At 49.5% G+C, this 22,068-nt stretch overlaps 2 protein-coding genes across 6 annotated transcripts; one reads left to right on the forward strand and one right to left on the reverse strand.

Annotated features, from left to right (window-relative positions):
- Positions 1-3,401: 3,401 nt before the first annotated feature.
- On the forward strand, positions 3,402-9,016 carry LOC100491517. 5 transcript variants are annotated; one of them, XM_004912288.4, is made up of 12 exons: positions 3,402-3,502; positions 3,821-3,887; positions 4,296-4,395; positions 5,041-5,201; positions 5,416-5,509; positions 5,693-5,771; positions 6,140-6,273; positions 6,648-6,792; positions 7,293-7,477; positions 8,117-8,245; positions 8,506-8,593; positions 8,757-9,016. In XM_004912288.4, the coding sequence occupies exons 2-12, from the start codon at positions 3,871-3,873 to the stop codon at positions 8,762-8,764; spliced, it is 1,140 nt and encodes a 379-aa protein (XP_004912345.2). In that variant the 5' UTR covers positions 3,402-3,502; positions 3,821-3,870; the 3' UTR covers positions 8,765-9,016. The 5 variants fall into 5 exon arrangements, with proteins under 5 accessions (XP_004912345.2, XP_017945159.1, XP_017945157.1 ...); XM_018089670.2 differs by lacking the exon at positions 3,402-3,502 and having other exon boundaries at positions 3,586-3,887; positions 5,419-5,509; XM_018089668.1 differs by lacking the exon at positions 3,402-3,502 and having other exon boundaries at positions 3,587-3,887.
- A 2,738-nt stretch (positions 9,017-11,754) lies between these two features.
- On the reverse strand, positions 11,755-18,869 carry fbxo40 (F-box protein 40). Its single transcript, XM_004912286.4, has 4 exons — positions 18,782-18,869; positions 17,301-17,394; positions 13,385-15,265; positions 11,755-13,081 (listed from the first exon to the last, which is right to left on the reverse strand). Exons 2-4 carry the CDS (start codon positions 17,301-17,303, stop codon positions 12,887-12,889), a joined length of 2,079 nt encoding a protein of 692 aa, XP_004912343.1. The 5' UTR covers positions 17,304-17,394; positions 18,782-18,869; the 3' UTR covers positions 11,755-12,886.
- Positions 18,870-22,068: the final 3,199 nt, after the last annotated feature.

The following is a 22,068-nucleotide window of genomic DNA, read 5'->3' on the forward strand; positions in this document are numbered from 1 at the left end:
CAAACGCTTCAAAAGTAGCTCAAAAATAGTGCCCCCATAAGAGACAGAGCAGGGTGTAATACTGACAGGTGGGGAGCCAAGCAGAGTAGAACTTCTTGCTACACCCGCCCCATTGCATGCTGGGTAATGTAGTTTTACATTAACCTTGGCTGTAGGCTTATTAAATACAAATTACATTACCCAACATGCACTGGGAGATGCATGCCAGGTTCACAAGAAAAAAGTTGGATAGATTTCAAAGTAGAAACCCACCAAGGCTCCAGAAAGTCTGCCGACCTGGCAACCCTGCCTTGTGCCCCACATGGACACATTATTTTAGCTGTCAGATCTCTGCATCCCCCCCCAGTTAGTTTAGTAATTCCCCCTGTACCTCCCAATTGCCCCCACTGGGTACAGCGTCATTGCTGTCAACTCTGGGCAGTTCCATTTTCACCCACTAAGCGGCAGTACGTGTAATACTGACAGCGCTACATGCTAACTAGGCCTCTTGCAGTAGCAGTTTCCCCCACTAGGTGGCATCTAACTCTGCCATTTCTGCAGTCGGCTTCTGCATTTCTGCCTTTCACCACTAGGTGAAGGTTTGTTTTTTAATTATAGATGTCGACCTATCCCCTCTTACCCACTAGGCGGCAGTATGCAATGTAATTACAGCAGTTGAGCCACAAGCTCTTTATCCAACCCTCACTACGCAACAGCTGTAATTCTCGGTCTACCATGTGCTATATTATATTCCAGCCACTAGGTGGCACTATCAGTGCTGTGCTTGTTTCTTCGGAACTCAGCATTATTCCTAAGCAGCAATATGCTTTTCATTGTATGTAATTCCATCTTCAGCCACTAGATAGCAGTATGCAATGTAATTAGTTATTTAGCTACGGCCCATATGCAGTTCCCTATTCCCCCACTAGGAGACAGTATGAGAAGTCTGACAAGTATGAGAAGCAGCTGCGCATATGCTATACACTATTTCCCCACAAGGTGGCACTATGGTAATCCATATTTTCCCATTGGGCTCCATTATAGCAGTCAATTTTGTGCTGTTGCCTCTCCCCCCACTGGGTGGCAGTATGCGCTGTATTTAATGCCACCAAGCAGGTGCAGTAATTATAGCTGACCTTGTGCTTTGCGGACTGTTCCGTATTTCCCCACTGGGTGGCAGTATGAGCCGCACTTACAGCAGAAGCCGTTATTTAAAAGAAAGGTTAGGTACCTTCTGTAGAGAAACACTTTTGCGTTTAGCGCCCCCTTCTGTCTGCAGCGGAAGTGCCCAGGGTCTCTGTTCATAGCAGCCAAGGCACAATAAAGACACAAGTCTATCAGGTTCTGCCCTTCCATAAAATATTTCCTAGTGTAAAAATGCCGCCACCCAACCTTGTGCGCCAGAGAAAGGGCAAATAACCCCACGGAAAGAAATAAAGGGCAAATATAAGCTTAGTAAGTAGAACTTCTGTTTGTGTGTAATACAAAATACAATACTTGTATGTTGTATGTAAGTCGCCAGGTTGTCATGTGACTGCGCCCTGTGTGGCCCCGGCTCGTCTATTCCCTGTAATCTCTGCCCTCCCTGCCCTGGGCCTATGTGCCCATATGACTGTAGGTACCACACAGCCCCCATGGGCAACAAGTGGCACTGCCAGGTCATATTGACTCCTGCAGACCCTGAGCAGTTAAGGGGTTAAGTATCAAATCTATGAGCCGCCTGTTTCATGCCCCACAGCACCCACAGCACCCACAGCACCCAGGCTGCCAGCACCCACCATCCCCCTGGGCACCAATGCGCTGCCCCTCCTAATGGATACACCCTGCGTGGCTAATGGATACACGCTGCATGGCTAATAGATACACCCTGCGTGGCTAATGGATACACCCTGAGTGGCTAATGGATACACGCTGCGTGGCTAATGGATACACCCTGCGTGGCTAATGGATACACCCTGCGTGGCTAATGGATACACGCTGCGTGGCTAATGGATACACCCTGCGTGGCTAATGGATACACGCTGCGTGGCTAATGGATACACCCTGAGTGGCTAATGGATACACGCTGCGTGGCTAATGGATACACGCTGCGTGGCTAATGGATACACGCTGCGTGGTTAATGGATACACCCTGCGTGGCTAATGGATACACCCTGCGTGGCTAATGGATACACCCTGAGTGGCTAATGGATACACGCTGCGTGGCTAATGGATACACCCTGCGTGGCTAATGGATACACCCTGAGTGGCTAATGGATACACGCTGCGTGGCTAATGGATACACGCTGCGTGGCTAATGGATACACCCTGTGTGGCTAATGGATACACCCTGCGTGGCTAATGGATACACCCTGCGTGGCTAATGGATACACCCTGCGTGGCTAATGGATACACGCTGCGTGGCTAATGGATACACCCTGAGTGGCTAATGGATACACGCTGCGTGGCTAATGGATACACCCTGAGTGGCTAATGGATACAAGCTGCGTGGCTAATGGATACACCCTGCGTGGCTAATGGATACACGCTGCGTGGCTAATGGATACACCCTGCGTGGCTAATGGATACACGCTGCGTGGCTAATGGATACACCCTGCGTGGCTAATGGATACACCCTGCGTGGCTGATGGATACACCCTGCGTGGCTGATGGATACACCCTGCGTGGCTAATGGATACACGCTGCGTGGCTAATGGATACACGCTGCGTGGCTAATGGATACACGCTGAGTGGCTAATGGATACACGCTGCGTGGCTAATGGATACACGCTGAGTGGCTAATGGATACACGCTGAGTGGCTAATGGATACACGCTGCGTGGCTAATGGATACACGCTGAGTGGCTAATGGATACACGCTGCGTGGCTAATGGATACACGCTGCGTGGCTAATGGATACACCCTGCGTGGCTAATGGATACACGCTGCGTGGCTAATGGATACACCCTGCGTGGCTAATGGATACACCCTGCGTGGCTAATGGATACACCCTGCGTGGCTAATGGATACACCCTGCGTGGCTAATGGATACACCCTGCGTGGCTAATGGATACACGCTGCGTGGCTAATGGATACACCCTGCGTGGCTAATGGATACACCCTGCGTGGCTAATGGATACACCCTGCGTGGCTAATGGATACACCCTGCGTGGCTAATGGATACACCCTGCGTGGCTAATGGATACACCCTGCGTGGCTAATGGATACATGCTGCATGGCCAGAGTAGCCACATGGCTAGTATTGTTTCCCCTGTGCACAGCTGCATGGAAATCAGTGCAGGCTGCAGCCATAAGCCATATATGTGTATCTGTATGTAGAGTTTGGGGTAGGGGCAGATTTCCTAGATGTTCAGCTGGACAACTGTTAATTACCCTTTAAGCCAGAATCCAAATTTTCCACATGGTTGTAAATGAGCCAATGGCCATGCAGCTTCCTTCCCTGACTTTAACTCCCGCCCATTCCCTAATTGGGTTAATTAGCTCAGACTGTTTCCATTTGCTGCAGTGAGACCCCCTGTGTGTCGGTAGGTACAGTGTTCTCTGCCCATAGAGCTGCCTGGGATGCTGGGACTTGTAGTTCACACCTATTATTAGTGTTATTAATAGCTGGGGCCTTGGTAGATAAACTTGTCTGCGTGACAGTATAGAGAGCAGTGTAGGCTGCAGCATTTGGCCTTCAGATGTCTCTCACTTTCTGTGAGGGAGGAGGAAGAAACCATTTCTACAGGAGGGAGGGGGGTGTTTGATTCTGGAAGCGTCAGACTGGGGGGTGCTGAGAGTTATAGTTGTACCCCCTTCTGTGTCTGTGCTGAGCTGCCAATCACTGTTCCTTCTGTCTACAGAGTCCTCAAACGGAACCAGAACCCTTTTAGACCCACAGAGACTCCTGGATATGAGAAGTTCTGACCGGTACCGTCCATTGTCCCAGGCTGGGTTCTGCCGCACGTATTGGGCTGCTTGGGAAATGGGTTCTGTGCCTTTAATTAGAGAATATTCTGTACATTCCGGATATTTAGTGCAAATGTGCAATTAGATTGTGGTTTTGTTTCCCCTTCTTTCTGACCCTCCTGTCTGAGTGCCGAGTCTTTAGTGACCCACAATTCCTTATTGCCCTATTACTAAGCTATTGCCCCTTTGTGAGTCTGTAAGGAATTGGGGCTTTAGTTCCTATATTATTGGGGTGGTTTTGTTGGCTCTGCCTTAGCCGAGCTGTCTCTCTCCCACTGCAGCCCTTGTGCCCCCATCCTGCCCCTGTATTCTGTGTCCCTGCCATAAAGCAAGGCAGCGCTGCTGTTATTTATCTTGTTGTTTTCCCAGAAATAATCAGTTGCTCCCAGCAAAGATCCCCAATCAGGAAGCCAAGAGCAGCGCGAGTGAGAGGGGGCGCCGGGGGGAGTCTGCACGGGGTCGGCACAAGGTACAAATGCACCAACTGCAACGCTGCCCTGTATCTCTCCATGCACTGACGCCATCAAATGCACCAACTGCATCCAGTCTCCTGTCTCTGTAGTCTTGGGAGCCAATCAGAATGGGACTAGTTCTTTTGCTCCCCAGGGAACAGCTGAGTAGGCCAGCAAAGCCATTTGATTGGTTCTGGGATAAAGTGCACCCAGATCCAGATTGTCATGCACAGTGATTCGTTGTAGCTATTGGCCAATCAGAGCAGCTTTACTATGTTCCTGAGTTCCTATATACACCCACATAAGGGGCCACAAGTCAAGGAAAGGGCCACAGCCTTGGGAAAGTAAGTGTTTATTTAGTTCTAATAACATTCCAGTGTCCCCCTAAGCACCTCAGGGTCTAATCTTCCTTAATTACCCCCCCCCAGCCCCCAAATCCATTTCCTGCCACCCCAGCGTGGCTCTTCTGGCTTTCATATGGGGCTAATGACTACAGGAGGGGCTAATGACTACAGGAGGGGCTAATGACTACAGCAGGGATATGGCCAGGGGGTCAGAGTGACACAACTGCACCTTTACAGGAGTCGGGGAAAGCTAAGCAAGGGGAGAGGTAACAAAACCAATGGGATTTGGGCAGTGACCTTTCCTCTTTCTCTCCCCAGTTTCGGGGGTCACTAGAGTCCAACCACAGGAAAGGAATGTGCCCTGCCCCCCTGGGGTCCCCCCATCGCTCTCATTCTGTTCTCTGCATGGTCTTCTCCCCGAGGATCACGGTGCCCAGAAGGTTAGAGGAGGAGACTCTTCTGCTCATCAGAGGATTTCCGTGAGTAATCACTTACCCCCTGGCACGGCGCCTGATTGGGCATCACCATTCCAAGTAGGGCTGCCAACCTGCCAGTAAAAATAATGCTTGGAGAGCCGCCCCCAGGGCAAAATTCCCTTGTGTAAAAGCCCTTGGGCAAACCTTATGGAACCTGCAGTCTATCAAATGTCCAGCAGGGGGCTGTTTCACTATTTTTGTTCTTGACCCTCTTTAGCAGGTTCCCATTGGCTTTGCTGAAGAGTTTGCTATGTCCAGACACCCCCCGCTGTTCCAAGGGACCCTCAGAGCCACAGATATCGGATAGAAGGGTAAGTGCCCCCCAAAGTGCCTCTCTGCCAGAAATGCCCCTGCTCCTGCCTATGCCATGGCTACACCCCATAACATCAAACCATGCCTAAGCCACGCCCCTTTCATGGAAGATCAGGGCGCCCACCTACATTCCCCCAATGGTGGCTCCAAGTCCCGCTATTCTCACTTCTATCTTCTTCCAGAAGTTCAGGAACAAAGGACAGACAACCAATGGGCGGATCTCATGTTGGCACGGGGCGGAGCATGGAGAGCTGGCACTGGGCAAGTATCCTCTAACCCTACTCAGGATTTACATTATGTGATATCGGGGGCAAAACCTGCCCTGATCTAGTAACCCTTAGTGACCAATCAGATGTTTGTTTTCATTAGACCAATAAAGGGCAAAGTTCTGATTGGCTGCCATGATTTATACACTTGGGCAATTCAATATCAGCTGATGTGCCCGCGGGTGGCCATCGGGCAAGCGACTAATCAATCTGTGGCCGTAGGAACAATATCCGACCCACTTGCTCTAGGGAAACCTCTCCCTGTCTGGCCAACTCCCCATAGTGGGACAATAGCCGGGCCCTACATGGGTGGCACGGGTTCAGCCTGGTTCCTTCATAACCGATTCCTCTCTTTGCTTCAAGGTTTGAGTCGGGATGGACCAAGAAGGCCACTTACAGCTCCTCTCGGTGGGACCACCATGTCTTCATACCATCTCCGGTCAGAAAGGGGCATCCTGGCCAGGGAAGTGGCCGACGTGTTGGGAGAAAAGGAACAGGTCAGGATTGGTTGTGTGGCCCCTTGTAAAGCTCTGCCAGGGCCACGTGATGAGCCGCCCAACATACCCAGTGGTGCAGTTAGCATGTTGGCATCTCTGGGCACCTCAATGTATCTTACTGGGTTAGTACAACCCGCCCAAATATAATATAAATAAGCATCTTGGTATCAGTCAAATACACAGTTGGCTCTAACTGACCTTCTAGCTGGGTTCTCGGGGGTATCTAAGGAACCAAATAATATGATCCTCCCAAATCTCTCCTCACTTGCCCTTTAGTCTGCCCCTCCCAGTTAAGGTTCTGAGCCCCCACAGGGGGGGGGGGGGGGGGGGGGGGGGGTAGAAATCCCAATGTTTTGCTGCTCCTCTTGGTTTAGCCTCATCTGGTTTCCATCGGAGAGATGAAGAACTCCCTGAAGAAGGACTTGGAGAAGCACCAGACTTACCTGACGGATCTAGAACTCCGCTTGGCTGGTCTGGAACGCCGGGCTGAAGATGTTACCAAACACCTAGAACAAGCCAGTAAGTACCAGCTGACCAACAAGCTGCTGGTAGGTATTTTAGGGGCCACCCTGTTGTGGGCCAAGTGCATCCTGGATCTGGGCCCGAGGGTTATTATGGCTCCCTGGGCTTCCCAAGGGCCCCAGAGTGTTCTGGTGTTATCACTTTAATATAATATGGCCGGTAGCTGCATGGAAAAGCTGTGGGACTCTTTAAAATCCTACGTGGAATCTGGACCCGATACACTGAGCAGCAGAGGAGATATTTGTGGGGGTAACAAACTGATTTGGGGTGCTCTTGTTGTCCCTTCATTGGTTCAGTTATACCATGTGACACAAACGATGGCAAAGCAAGGAAGGCCTATACTAAGCAGTGAGCCCCTTGTGTCTCAGTTCCAATGGCAGAGAAGCACCCATAACCGCCCCCTAGTGCCTCCATAGCGCCCCCTAGCAACCCTGCCTATACTACGGGTGGGGGTCTCTGCCTAATACCGGGCCTACCTGCTTTTTATTCTTACGCAGACCTTGAGCTGAAAGCCCTGAAGCTGGGCAGCGCCACCCTGAAGAACCTTGTGGATCAGGAGACGTTCGGTCCCGCAGGCAGAGACCAAGAGGCCTGGGAGCCCAGTATGGGAGACCCAAAGGAACCAAACTGCCACCGACCCACTTGGAACAAAAATCTGATTATTCCCCCGGAACAAAAGCCAGTAAGTGCGGAGGCGCAAGAGATGCTTTTATTAGTGGGTACAGTAGTGTCTGTGCCAGGTATATATGGCCTCAGGGGGTACAATGTGTCTGTGCCAGGTATATATGACCTCAGCGGGTACAATGTGTCTGTGCTAGGTATATATGGCCTCAGGGGGTACAGTAGTGTCTGTGCCAGGTATATATGGCCTCAGGGGGTACAGTAGTGTCTGTGCCAGGTATATATGGCCTCAGGGGGTACAATGTGTCTGTGCCAGGTATATATGGCCTCAGCGGGTACAATGTGTCTGTGCCAGGTATATATGGCCTGTGCCAGGTCCCTTAGCGGGTACAATGTGGCCTCTGCCAGGTCCCTCAGTGGGTACAGTAGTATGTGGCCTGTGCCTGATGCAGGCTCTATATTCCATTTGGCCCATTGATCCGCCTGGCCCCTTGACCAATCAGGTTGGTGTGTAGAAAGACTGCATTACACCCACACACATAAGATCTATTTATTTACATTTAAATTAACCCTTTAATGGTGGCATAATTCTCTCGTGGCTTTAGTGTGATGCCAGGCTGCCCTGCACTACTGGGCACAGATTTATCCCATTGGGCATCAGTCTCTACCGCGCGCTGATCTATTCTCCTACCACTCACAGGGCAACCAACCCGCCCCAGAGGCTCGCAGACCCGGCCATAAAGCGGATAAGGCTTTTCCCACGATGGGGGCACCAAGGGGCCAAGAGGAGGTACAGATGTGCCTGTCCCAGTGCCAAGTTCAGATTGAGGTGAGTGTGCCCCGTGCCAACCTGTTGGGCAATGTGGGCAAATAATAACACAAATACAGATTCCTGGTTAGGGAATGACTACAGCCCGTCCCCCATGTTGTAAGTAGAACCCCCTGTAGGCTCCATGTTCATAGGGGGTGCACCCCAAGAGTGCGCCATCTTGCCCAAGGGGGGGGGGAGAATTCAGGTAAGTCGTATGCCCTTGCCCAATCTCCATGCCACTGACATACTGGGCCTGGCACTGTTCTTGCCTTTGTCAGGTTCTGATCCGTCGGGTCAACAAGCAGATTCATCAGATTGAAGGGAAAGTCTCCGGGAAGAAACCCTGCCTGGGCCTTAAAAGCAGAGGTAGGAAATCTACCCATCAACCAATCACGGCTAAGGGGTAGCCAGCCTATAGCCTTCCAGCTACAGAACCACTCATCCGATTACGGCTGCTACAGGTTCATGAGGTTTCTTTTTTGTATGAAATTAAAGGGGAAATCACCTTAATTGTTTGATTCTGCTACAGAAATCTGAGGGGAAGAAGAACAGTAGGACCTGGGCCTGTACTGATCCCGAGTGGGCCGTTCCTTGGCTGCCTATTGGCTCCTTCTCCCTGACGTGCCATGCTGGCTGCCCATTGGCTCCTTCCCAGGAATGGAAATGATTTGTTCACCATCTTAAACCAGATTCAGACAAGCTCCTCCCAGTTCTGCTTTTAATGAACGTAAGAAGTTGTTATGGAATGTTAATCTATCCAGTAATTAAATATTTATATGTTGCACAATATCCCGTTTCCTTGGAAACACTCCTGCACCCTGATTTATAAAGACACTCGAGCACCCCTATACCCCAGAGGCATCGTAAAAGGGGGGGGGGGGGGGGGGGCTACGGGTGTGAGAGGGTGAAACCGCAATAAATGAAAGGGCGAGTACAAGTAGCCTTATATGAGCTATTACGGTACTGACGGGATCGGATCAGCATCAGGAATGCTCTGTTATACAGATAGCTAGAATCTCAGCCATAAAGCAGGGCAGGACTGCTGCTTACAATGGGGGGGATCAGATAGGATCTGTGCCACTGTGACAGAATGCTCTGTTATACAGATAGCTAGAATCTCAGCCATAAAGCAGGGCAGGACTGCTGCTTACAATGGGAGGGATCAGATAGGATCTGTGCCACTGTGACAGAATGCTCTGTTATACAGATAGCTAGAATCTCAGCCATAAAGCAGGGCAGGACTGCTGCTTACAATGGGGGGATCAGATAGGATCTGTGCCACTGTGACAGAATGCTCTGTTATACAGATAGCTAGAATCTCAGCCATAAAGCAGGGCAGGACTGCTGCTTACAATGGGGGGATCAGATAGGATCTGTGCCACTGTGACAGAATGCTCTGTTATACAGATAGCTAGAATCTCAGCCATAAAGCAGGGCAGGACTGCTGCTTACAATGGGGGGGATAGGATCTGTGCCACTGTGACAGAATGCTCTGTTATACATGTAGCCCACCTTTGCTATTGTCTGTGGTACTACTTGCTTACTTGGCGCTACAGGAGCCCTGAGCCCCGCTTACTTTGGGGGACAGGCGTTTCCCAGCAATGGCGTGCCTCCACCCAGGGATGGTGGTATGGATCTATATCCTACCCCCTGGGAACTTCATAGGTTGGTATGCCCCTCCGGGCTAATAGATCTCACCACACGGTAATATGAATAAAATAAAGGAAAAGGTTTATTGGACGGACACCTCTCCAGGAGCAGATTATCAATAGTATACAGTGCAGGGTATATCTCCATACGTCTCATTGAGTACCATCTCCTGTTGGCCTACCCAATGGTACTCCCGACATGTGCTCCCCTCTAGGGGCTCTCCCCGGTACTCACGGCAAGACACTCTACCATAGAGTTCCTCCGGTACTCACGCTAGGACGTTACCCCACAGGGACCCACACCGGTACTCTCACTGGGCATCCTCAGATCCGGCCTCCTGGACTAGCGGTGACCTGCTCCACCTACCTAGCCACTTAGTTCCCTGCACTCCGGCTGATATAATGCCGGGAGGTCTTAACCTCGCTACTACTCCTGGAGGGGCCATGTCCGCCCATTCTAAACTAGGCTGTCCTACATATCACTCTTAGAGCAATCTATTACAGAACTCCTACCTAAGAACTATGCCCGGGGCACTCACTCCACTACTGGAGCAGTCCCTGGACTAACCAACTCTCCCCCAGCACATGGCTGCGGTACTTATATGGGCCTATGTACCACCCTGTGGCCATAACCCGAACTACAGGGGTCTTCCCCATTAACTATGTAGCACCCAGTCATCCCAGTGTCCCTGTTAACCATCACCACCCTGTGGCCTGTCCTAGGGGTTCCTGTCCTAAGGGCCCGTTTTTTGGTAAACCCCTACATACAGATAGCTAGAATCTCAGCCATAAAGCAGGGCAGGACTGCTGCTTACAATGGGGGGGGGGATCAGATAGGATCTGTGCCACTGTGACAGAATGCTCTGTTATACAGATAGCTAGAATCTCAGCCATAAAGCAGGGCAGGACTACTGCTTACAATGGGGGGATCAGATAGGATCTGTGCCACTGTGACAGAATGCTCTGTTATACAGATAGCTAGAATCTCAGCCATAAAGCAGGGCAGGACTGCTGCTTACAATGGGGGGGGATCAGATAGGATCTGTGCCACTGTGACAGAATGCTCTGTTATACAGATAGCTAGAATCTCAGCCATAAAGCAGGGCAGGACTGCTGCTTACAATGGGGGGGGGGGATCAGATAGGATCTGTGCCACTGTGACAGAATGCTCTGTTATCAGATAGCTAGAATCTCAGCCATAAAGCAGGGCAGGACTGCTGCTTACAATGGGGGGATCAGATAGGATCTGTGCCACTGTGACAGAATGCTCTGTTATACAGATAGCTAGAATCTCAGCCATAAAGCAGGGCAGGACTGCTGCTTACAATGGGGGGATCAGATAGGATCTGTGCCACTGTGACAGAATGCCTCTTTATACAGATAGCTAGAATCTCAGCCATAAAGCAGGGCAGGACTGCTGCTTACAATGGGGGGATCAGATAGGATCTGTGCCACTGTGACAGAATGCTCTGTTATACAGATAGCTAGAATCTCAGCCATAAAGCAGGGCAGGACTGCTGCTTACAACTGGGGGGATCAGATAGGATCTGTGCCACTGTGACAGAATGCTCTGTTATACAGATAGCTAGAATCTCAGCCATAAAGCAGGGCAGGACTGCTGCTTACAATGGGGGGGATCAGATAGGATCTGTGCCACTGTGACAGAATGCTCTGTTATACAGATAGCTAGAATCTCAGCCATAAAGCAGGGCAGGACTGCTGCTTACAATGGGGGGATCAGATAGGATCTGTGCCACTGTGACAGAATGCTCTGTTATACAGATAGCTAGAATCTCAGCCATAAAGCAGGGCAGGACTGCTGCTTACAATGGGGGGGGATCAGATTCAAGTTAAACGGAACACTCTTTTGCTAAAATGTGTGACTAAAATAAAGGTTGTTTATTCACAAACAGAGATGTTTACAGTCATATAACCCTTCCAACACTTTCCCCTGCCCCATATTCAGTGTTTGTTGGAAGGGATAACAAAGTGCTGATGCCATAGATAAATACATATGCAAATAAATACAAGGAATTCTGGGAACTAATGCTAAAGGGCTCCAAGAAAATCCCATTTAAAGTGATGGTGAAATTTGTGCTCGTGGGGCTGCCCCCTGTCTGGGTGGGATACGCGCCGGGCTCCCCTGTTCCACCTGCCCATAACCTCCCATATAAGTGCCCATATAAGTGCCCATATAAGTGCCCATATAAGTGCCCATATACCCCCTGAAATGCACCAATGTTCATAATAAGGAGAGGTTCATAGCTGGGGTGAGTTAGAGTTCTGCTTACTGCTACATTGCATGACATTAGCCCCAAGAGCTGACCTACCATTACTAAGAAGAGAGTGATTACATAAGTTTGTACCTTGTATATTAAAGGGAAACTAAACCCAACCGTAAAGCTGCCCCCCTGCACCCCCTAGTTCTCTATAGAATTTGATGAAAAACATAATTACACATGGAAACCAATTCACCAATAAGGATTTAACTGACTGAAAACCTAATTAAAGATGCGAGAGAAGTGACCAATGAGAATGCTTATTCCCAGCACTGTGCCAGGCATCTTGCTGTTATATATATATATATACACAGCCTATTTCAGCTAATAATGTGCCGGCTGTATGTTACCCTTTGTGATTCATTGCCCTTTAATGCATAGTACTTACTCCCTAGGGTACCGGCATATGGGTACATACATAGCGCTGCACTAGGGACAAGGGCAAGAGTAGCCACTGAGGAATGGAACGCAAGGGCCACCAACGGGCCAGGTAATACTTCCACCCTTCCAACTGGTTGGTGTTTGGTACCCAGGGCTGTTCCTTATGCCCAGAGTCAGTGATCAGACCGAGAAGCCATTCTAGTCATAGTCTGGTTCATCACTAACTGGCGCCCCCACATGGTCTCTAGAGGGAATCTCACCAGGAGATCTGTCATCTTTTATGGGGCTCTCCAGGGTGTTACTTGCTGTATCTGCCCTACTATCAGTGAGGGAACATGTTCCTTGGGCTCCTACAACTTCTTCTGGAAGTTTAACAGAGACTCCGTGGCTGCCTCCTTCTGTTCATTGAGACTGGGAAGCTTAACCGGATTGGTTCTGAGCTCTGGGCAGTTGAAGGGACAAACCTTGAGATGTTCAGCCATTGAAGGGACATCATCAAATTCCCATTGGTGGACCGAGGAGAAGAGACTGCTGAAGTTCCAGACCTGGAAAGAGTTATGAATGGTTGTCTGATTATCAGCTCTGATTACCTGCTCTCCTATTGGTACAGGAGACTTACTTACTAACCCCATGTCCGGATTCCTAACTACAGGTGCCTGTAGGTGCCACAGAGTTGCACAAAGCACATTCCGACTCCCTGGCACCTTTGTTTCACCATTTACCCCGAATATTCATGCACAATCAAAGGGGCAGTAACCCAGATTAGAAATGATAACTGCAATAATTATAAGCATCGGGCAAACTTCACACTAACTGTAATTGTATGTAGAACATTCCCACACACTTGCCTTTCTCCGACATCTCCATGACGTCCCACCATGGGAATAAGTCTTCTTCTCCCAGAACAGATGGACCATTCCCCTCTCCTGTAGCAACGAGGCACAGACGTCTCTCATCAGAGAAGACACCTGAGAGAACTGACACAGGCTGAAACTGTCCAGGAAAGCTGCAATGTGCTGCAAGACCTCCAGGGGGAGGCTGCTCAGGGAGTCCTTGCTTTTGCCCCTTTGACTCAGGGAAAGGTTGGGCCGTACTCCTTCATATAAAGTATGGGGAACCTCCGGCTTCAGTGCAAATGTTTTGAGCTGCTTGCTGTAGATAATGTGTGACTTCTTCCCCTTGGGGCTGAGCTTATTCTGCACAAAGGTGCAACCGAGGTATGAAAGGGGGCACCTCTGCTGGAACCATCCATTCAGGCAGGACTGGATATCCGAGTGAGCATTCCTAAAGTGCTGGGGGAATTCATCCCGGCGGAAGAACAGGTTACACGAGAAGGTGAAGGAAGAGTTGCTCTTGTTGTGCCTTCTGCTTACACTTTCCGATTCCAAATCCAGGTGAATTCCCAGATTCTTCTCCGGCAAAAGATCTGCCAAAACAGTCTTTTTGGTGAAGGCGTCCAAGCCGAAATCATAGGTCTGGGTTCCAAAGTCAATCAGTAGCCCATCGAGGGCCTTACTCTCGGAGATGGCATGGCCTTTGAGTTCTCTCTCGAGGGCACAGAGTAGAGTGGTGTTTACGGCTCCGGATAAAGGCAAATCTCCCACCTGTACCCCCAGGTCACACGTGTCCACCAACTTGTGTGCTTTCTCCTTCCTAGAGCGCTCCTCGCCAAGCTTGGCCCTCCTGCCGCAGTAGCTGGTGGGCACTTTGAACGTGTAGACGGTTTTGACTGTTTGTGCTTCCAGCTTGCCGTAGACAAAGTCCTTCTCTTTCGGGGTACACGCCGCCATCTGGCCGAAGCGGATCAGCATGCTGCCGTGGTGCACCAAGTACATGTTGTAACTGTTACAATCCACTTCATTCTTTAATCTTTCCAGTACCCCTTCCTGCCACGGGGCTAAACCCGTTTTCTCAAAATCTTCTGAAATGGACCCTTTTCTTGCCCCGTCTGGATCCTGGTTCTCCTCCGCAGCCTTGGGGCTGTCGTCTATTTTTGTACTGTCTTTGGGGGTCGCGGCCTCCGTTTTCCCCATATTGGCCTCCAAACATTGCGCCGCTGATTTCTCTTTGCTGAATATGGATTCCCACTGGGAGAATAGTGACGTATCAAGAGCTACTTGTCCCCTGGCCAAAGCCTCACGTTCAAACTGAGTGAGTCCGACCGTCTCCCCATCACTCGGCTCCGTGCCGCCGCTCATACTGAACGCTGTTCCACCAACTGCTCCATCTTCTTCTGCCTCAATATTTGCTCCCTGGGCTGCTGCATCATTGGGTTGTTCTGAGAGTTCTGGGAAAATTTCTGCCATTTTCAGGGAATCAAATAGGATCTTCTGATCCCTTATTGCCAAGGCAACGTCCAGACATTCGTCGCTGTGCTCCTCGCTCGCAATGTTGCCGTATAATGAGGTTACTTTGTCCATAACGGGCCAACGGTTCCATTCCATAGAACAGCAGACCACACTGGCCGGACACACCTTAAGGTGCTTTGCCAGCTTGAATCGGGACATGGAGAAAGGGCACCCAAAGCCGGAGTTCAGGCAGGGCACCCATTCGTAGGGGCACAGCAGTCGATGCTCCTCCTCTTTGCACAGGTGGAAGGTGGCGCCACAGTTGGAGCGGCAGTTGATCATGATACAAGAGAAGCCGCTGTTGATTGGTGCCTGGCATCGCTTGTTGAAGCACCTCTCGCAGTGCTGGTGATGGCCTGCAGGGGGGCGATGTGTTCTTCCCTTCATGTCAAAATAAGAGAAAATGTCAGTTCACTAAAGAGTTACAGTATGTTTCTCCTGATCCTGTTCTTACATTATGTTTATTGTTATTTATTGTTTTAGAGATTCTAATTTCACATATATGTTTGTATTTTGACATTTTATCTGGATTTGAGTTGGTAGGAAACCTTTAATCTTTAGAATAGACCTGTAGTGGTTGATATTGTCGTAACCTTGATAAAGGGCAGGACAGAATGATAATACCAATAGCAACAATAGGTATTTAGCCTCAGTCTTCATATGCCTTCAGGTTGTTAGGGTCAGTGACCCTAGAAACCAGGAGGTTAGGGCAGAAGGAGAAGATAGAAGGCCGAGAGCATTGTAGGAAGTCTGGGACTGAGGCACCATGGAAGCCATTTCAGATTTGCTGGGGCCCAGTCTGAAGGGAAAACATAAATGAACAGGGATGTCCAACTCGCAGTCCTGCAGTTCCCAGTCGCCATCTTAATGCTGGGCGTTATTTACTAAAAACAACTATATTATTTCTCCTTTGTGCCCATGGCACATTCTCTCTTTTTTTTTGCTAAACCTAAAATTTCCTGGTAATAGCCTGGCACTAGCATGGCAATATCCTGGCACTAGCATGGCAATAGCCTGGCACTAGCATGGCAATAGCCTGGCACTAGCATGGCAATAGCCTGGCACTAGCATGGCAATATCCTGGCACAAGCATGGCAATAGCCTGGCACTAGCATGGCAATATCCTGGCACAAGCATGGCAATAGCCTGGCACTAGCATGGCAATATCCTGGCACAAGCATGGCAATAGCCTGGCACTAGCATGGCAATATCCTGGCACAAGCATGGCAATAGCCTGGCACTAGCATGGCAATATCCTGGCACAAGCATGGCAATATCCTGGCACTAGCATGGCAATATCCTGGCATTGGAGGTTTGGGTTTCACAATAAAGATGCAAATAGGACAGAGCTTGACCAGGAAGCCATAAGATACTGTAACAGTCAAGCTGATTGGGGGGATAGTTGCTGGGGTCCCTGACCCCCGATTTATATTCCAGATGAGGGAGAAGCAGAATAAAAAGAGCAAATACTTTATTCAAAGTTAAATTGTAATCATCAACTGATTATACTGCTTCCAATTCCTACACACGGAGAATTCATTTAAAGGTCAATGTGACCCTTAAGCGACAGTTAGGAGCTGCCAGCTCTGTGGGGCAATAAGGCACTGAGAGAGGAGCGAGGGAACAGGACGCTGAGATCCATGCACGGCCATTATGTCTCTTGGCTCAGATCCCTCTCAGTACAGTGTCTGGGAGCTTTGTGTGTGGGCACGGCGAGCTGACCCTTGGCACAGAAATGGTTAAACCACAGGCGCCTGGTGGAATGCTCTAGGCTTGGGTAGGGAACCTTATAAGGTATTGCTGCTTCCCCCCCAGGGCAGGACATGGTACATCCGTCTGTGTGTGTTGCACTGGGCCTGAATCCCTTTGGGGTAATGGGGCCTGTGCAAGGGGATCCCCAGCAGGGGGCACTGCAACTCCCAGCATCCTCTGGCTGGCCCCTGGCCTCTAGATCTCAGAACTAAATGCTGGCAACCGACCAATGGAATTTCAAGTTAGGGCCACAGCACTGGGAACAACAATAATAAGTAGTCTTCCAGGAAACCATAGTAAAATGCAATACTGAAACTTCCTGTCAATATTCCCCAGCCTGTGGCCCTTCAGTTGCCATTTGTAGTTCAACAACAGCTGAAGGGCCCTGTTCTATACCAATAATGGGTCTCCCCAACAGGGCAGCCATGAGCAGAGCACAGGTACCGGTACCTGTTGTTCCCACAGCCCTAAATACCAATATTTAGTTCTAGACAGTATGGAACAGTATGGAACAGTATGGAACAGTATGGAACAGTATGGAACAGTATGGAACAGTATAGAACAGTATTGGGCTCTAAACGTTGGTGTTGTTTGGGGCCCCAGAAGACAGAGATTTGGAGCAGCTCTACCAGCAGTAAAGATGGCCCCTGGCTGATATACTCACCATGGTGACACTGGGAGGTCTGCTGGTTTGATGAGCCCACTCCAACAATGGCGAGTTATAGAGTCACTGCTGTCAGAGGCGGCATATAAAGAACCTTCAGCAAAATGAAATTGGTTTTTAGGGGCATTAGCCATAGCCACATTTGTACTCATACATGTACCTGTAACTGCCCCAATACCCCTGCACTCATACATGTACCTGTAACTGCCCCAATACCCCTGCACTCATACATGTACCTGTAACTACCCCAATACCCCTGCACTCATACATGTACCTGTAACTACCCCAACACCCCTGCACTCATACATGTACCTGTAACTGCCCCAACATCCCTGCACTCATACATGTACCTGTAACTACCCCAATACCCCTGCACTCATACATGTACCTGTAACTGCCCCAATACCCCTGCACTCATACATATACCTGTAACTGCCCCAACACCCCTGCACTCATACATATACCTGTACTTGCACACACACCTGCACTAACACCCACATGTACTTGCACACACACACCCCCGCACTAACACCCACATGTACTTGCACACACACACCCCCGCACTAACACCCACATGTAGTTGCACACACACACCCCTGCACTAACACCCACATGTACTTGCACCTGCACTAACACCCACATGTACTTGCACCTGCACTAACACCCACATGTACTTGCACACACACACCCCCGCACTAACACCCACATGTACTTGCACGTGCACTAACACCCACATGTACTTGCACACACACACCCCCGCACTAACACCCACATGTACTTGCACACACACACCCCCGCACTAACACCCACATGTACTTGCACCTGCACTAACACCCACATGTACTTACACACACCCACACAAACACCCCCCTATAGATCTATTTACATACACACCAACCCTTCCTTGATGCCGCAGTACCATGTAATGTTCCCCGCTCAGTGCAATCTATGGAGGACAAACAAACCCACAATGATATTTGTATAACCTCTAACTCACTCCCAGTGCCCCAGTCAGTGTCTGGTGTTGGCGCTGCCACCTGGCAGGGGGGGATGGGGGGGCCCTCAGTGTATATTAATGGCACACAGGGAATTCAGGTCTGGCAAAGGTAACAGACTAATGTGCCCAGGTAGATGTATCTGTGCTGATGCTATTGATGGGCGCTGCCATACTGTTTCCCTTGGGCAGTACGAGTGCACACTCTGAGCAAACTCACACTTACTGCTCTCTGATGTGTTCCTGAAGGACTGTGCCCGGACACACGGCCTCCTACTCTCACCTTCTGCCCTTGGGCAGCGTGAGTGTCAGTTACACAAAGTGTCAGTTACACAAAGTGTCACCACAACCCAACAAACTCATGGCAAGTAAATAAGAGAAATGGAACCTATTTGTTAGTTTGGTTACGGAGAGGTCTCGGCTACTTCTGCTCGTTATTGTAGGAAAGTGACTGTTCAGTGCACAAAATGTCTCTCTGAGATCTTACCTTATTGGCCCAAAATAAAGGAATTCTCCCAAATTGCCAGGAGCTCAGTGGGTGTCGGGCAACTGCCGTGGGACTCAGGGACACTGGGACACTGGGACTCGGGGGGAGAGGGACACAGGGGCAGAGAGGACTCAGTAACTGGATATAAATAACTCAGCACAAGACTCCCGGCGGCTCAGCTTTCCATCTGCGCAGCACTCGGTGGCATCTGGGGATTAAAGGGGAAATTCAACTTTAACAAAAAGTTAACTTTCAGAGGAAACAAGCAATAGTAATCTTAAAAATCCTAATTTTTATTGTGCAGCATTTTTGTTCACGTTACAACTAGAAAAGGTGCCTGTGCCAACATGGAGGGGGAGAAGCGAAATTAAATGGCAGACATTTGTTTGGCCATATGTCCGGCATTAAAGGGTAAGTTCACCTTTCAGTATGATGTAGTCAATGATATTCTGGGACAATTTGCAATTGGTCTTCATTTTTATTATTTGTGGTTTTTCAGTTATTTATCTCTTTGTTCAGGAGCTCTCCAGTTTGGAATTGCAATGGTTCTCTGGTTGCTAGGGTCTTGTTTACCTTAGCAACCAGGCAGTTTGAATGAGGGAGTACAACATGAATAGGAGATGGCCAGAATAGAAAAAATAGGGAATTAAAAGTAACTATGATAATAAAATTGTAAGCTCACAACAGAGCAGTAGGTCTTTAGCTGCCGGGGTCGGTGACCCCCATATGAAAGCTGGAAAGATGTACAAGACAAAGGCAAATAATTCAAAAACTATAAAAAATAAATAATGAAGACAAATTGCAAATAGGACATTCTATACATTAAAAGTTAACTTAAAGGTGAACTCCCCCTTTAAAGCTTCCCTTGCAGCCAAGGATTCTGGGTAATATATTGCCATACCACATAATCAGCCACCAGAGCTTCCCCTATCCTGCCTTACCCATAATTCCATGGCATCCAGAGCTTCCCCTATCCTGCCTTACCCATAATTCCATGGCATCCAGAGCTTCCCCTATCCTGCCTTACCCATAATTCCATGGCATCCAGAGCTTCCCCTATCCTGCCTTACCCATAATTCCATGGCATCCAGAGCTTCCCTCTCAGCCGGGGATTCTGGGTAATACCTCACCTTACCTCCTAATCACATGATATGCAATGATATAAAACAAACTCATCCCCATTCACTGACTTGTACCCCTACTGCACTATAGGGTGCTGTGAGTAGGGCGAGATGTGCCCAAGGCAGGACCCCGACTTGTATCTCCTCCCTGCGCCCCACTCTCTCATCCACCAACACACTTTCCCCAGTGACTTTTTAATTGGAAATATATACCTTATTCTATATAAAAAACAAGATATTCCCAATAATCTCTGCATTGCAACACGATGTAAACACACACGAATCTCTAAACCTACAGAGGGAAGGGGGAGGGGATGTGGGAGAGGAGGGTGGGGATGTGGGAGAGGAGGGTGGGGGTACCAGAAGCTGAAGCTTTACTGACACAATGGGCACCGTGGGCACAAGTTAAGGGCAAGTGCAAAGGGTCCACCTTGAATAGGCAGCCATGTCTTTGTGCTTGTGTGTCAGCCTGTCTAAAGAGAAATTTTCCCAGACAGACTTTTGCTCAAAGGGCAGGTATGTGCCTAGCACCCCCACATTAACATGGCACCTTAGGCACATACCTCTTCTGCCTACACCTAGTTCTGGCGCTGGCTATAAGCCTCTCATAGCCCAATCCCAATGCTTCCCTCACAGCCAGGGATTCTGGGTAATATCCCACCTTACCCCATAATCACACAGCACCCAGCTCTTCCCTCACAGCCAGGGATTCTGGGTAATATCCCACCTTACCCCATAATCACACAGCACCCAGCGCTTCCCTCACAGCCAGGGATTCTGGGTAATATCCCACCTTACCACATAATCACACAGCACCCAGCACTTCCCTCACAGCCAGGGATTCTGGGTAATATCCCACCTTACCCCATAATCACACAGCACCCAGCGCTTCCCTCACAGCCAGGGATTCTGGGTAATATCCCACCTTACCCCATAATCACACAGCACCCAGCGCTTCCCTCACAGCCAGGGATTCTGGGTAATATCCCACCTTACCCCATAATCACACAGCACCCAGCGCTTCCCTCACAGCCAGGGATTCTGGGTAATATCCCACCTTACCCCATAATCACACAGCACCCAGCGCTTCCCTCACAGCCAGGGATTCTGGGTAATATCCCACCTTACCCCATAATCACACAGCACCCAGCGCTTCCCTCACAGCCAGGGATTCTGGGTAATACCCCACCTTACCCCATAATCACACAGCCCCCAGCTCTTCCCTCACAGCCAGGAATTCTGGGTAATATCCCACCTTACCCCATAATCACACAGCCCCCAGCTCTTCCCTCACAGCCAGGGATTCTGGGTAATACCCCACCTTACCCCATAATCACACAGCACCCAGCTCTTCCCTCACAGCCAGGAATTCTGGGTAATATCCCACCTTACCCCATAATCACACAGCACCCAGCGCTTCCCTCACAGCCAGGGATTCTGGGTAACACCCTGCCTTACCCCATAATGACACAGGACTCAACAGACACTTAGGACAGACCAGCTGTGATGAGGAAACAAACCCCAAGGCTTATGTACGTCAGGCCAGTCCGTATAGTCACAATGGCTCCATATATAATAACATGTATGTTTGAAACATCAGCCTAGACACTGGGGCACAGAAATCATGTCACATGATGGCTGCTAATTAGTCTCATTGTCCCCAACACAATGGATTTACCTACAGTTTCACCCCAAAATGCAGATACAATAGGAAACAGATTAGCCAATCATGAGCACAGGAATTGTTCTATAGCTCAGAGATAAATCCAAAAGGGCAAGTAGATTAGCCAATCATGAGCACAGGAATTGTCCTATAGCCCAAAGATAAATCATAAAGGACAAGTAGATTAGCGAATCAGAGGGTCATAATGAGTCTTTGTCTGCCTTCTGTAATATCTGAGATCCTGTGATTGAGGGATTAGGGGTGATTATGGAGGAGATACTAAGGTATTCCATATTCACAGAGCCAAGATGGCTGCAACCTCTCTGCTTCATGGTGTGACTTGATACTGTTCGGCTTCAAGCCCCCCCCCCCCCACTTTGATATTCAAAATTCAGTCTGACCCAGGGCAGGAACTAGGGGTAGGCAGAAGAGGCAGCTGCCTAGGGCGCAACAATTGGGGGGCAGCAGGCAGCCTCTCCTGCCCACCCCTAGCCCACTCACTT

Source organism: Xenopus tropicalis, chromosome 2, assembly GCF_000004195.4.
Source record: "Xenopus tropicalis strain Nigerian chromosome 2, UCB_Xtro_10.0, whole genome shotgun sequence".
In the NCBI taxonomy this organism is placed as follows: domain Eukaryota; kingdom Metazoa; phylum Chordata; class Amphibia; order Anura; family Pipidae; genus Xenopus; species Xenopus tropicalis.

Excerpts from the sequence above, each read along its gene's own strand:
- LOC100491517 (XM_004912288.4), top strand. Across the intron at positions 5,772-6,139 it reads GCATGGAGAGCTGGCACTGG|GTTTGAGTCGGGATGGACCA; the intron begins GCAAGTATCCTC and ends CTTTGCTTCAAG. Across the intron at positions 8,246-8,505 it reads AGTGCCAAGTTCAGATTGAG|GTTCTGATCCGTCGGGTCAA; the intron begins GTGAGTGTGCCC and ends TGCCTTTGTCAG.
- fbxo40 (XM_004912286.4), bottom strand. Across the intron at positions 13,082-13,384 it reads CATGGAGATGTCGGAGAAAG|GTCTGGAACTTCAGCAGTCT; the intron begins GCAAGTGTGTGG and ends AACTCTTTCCAG.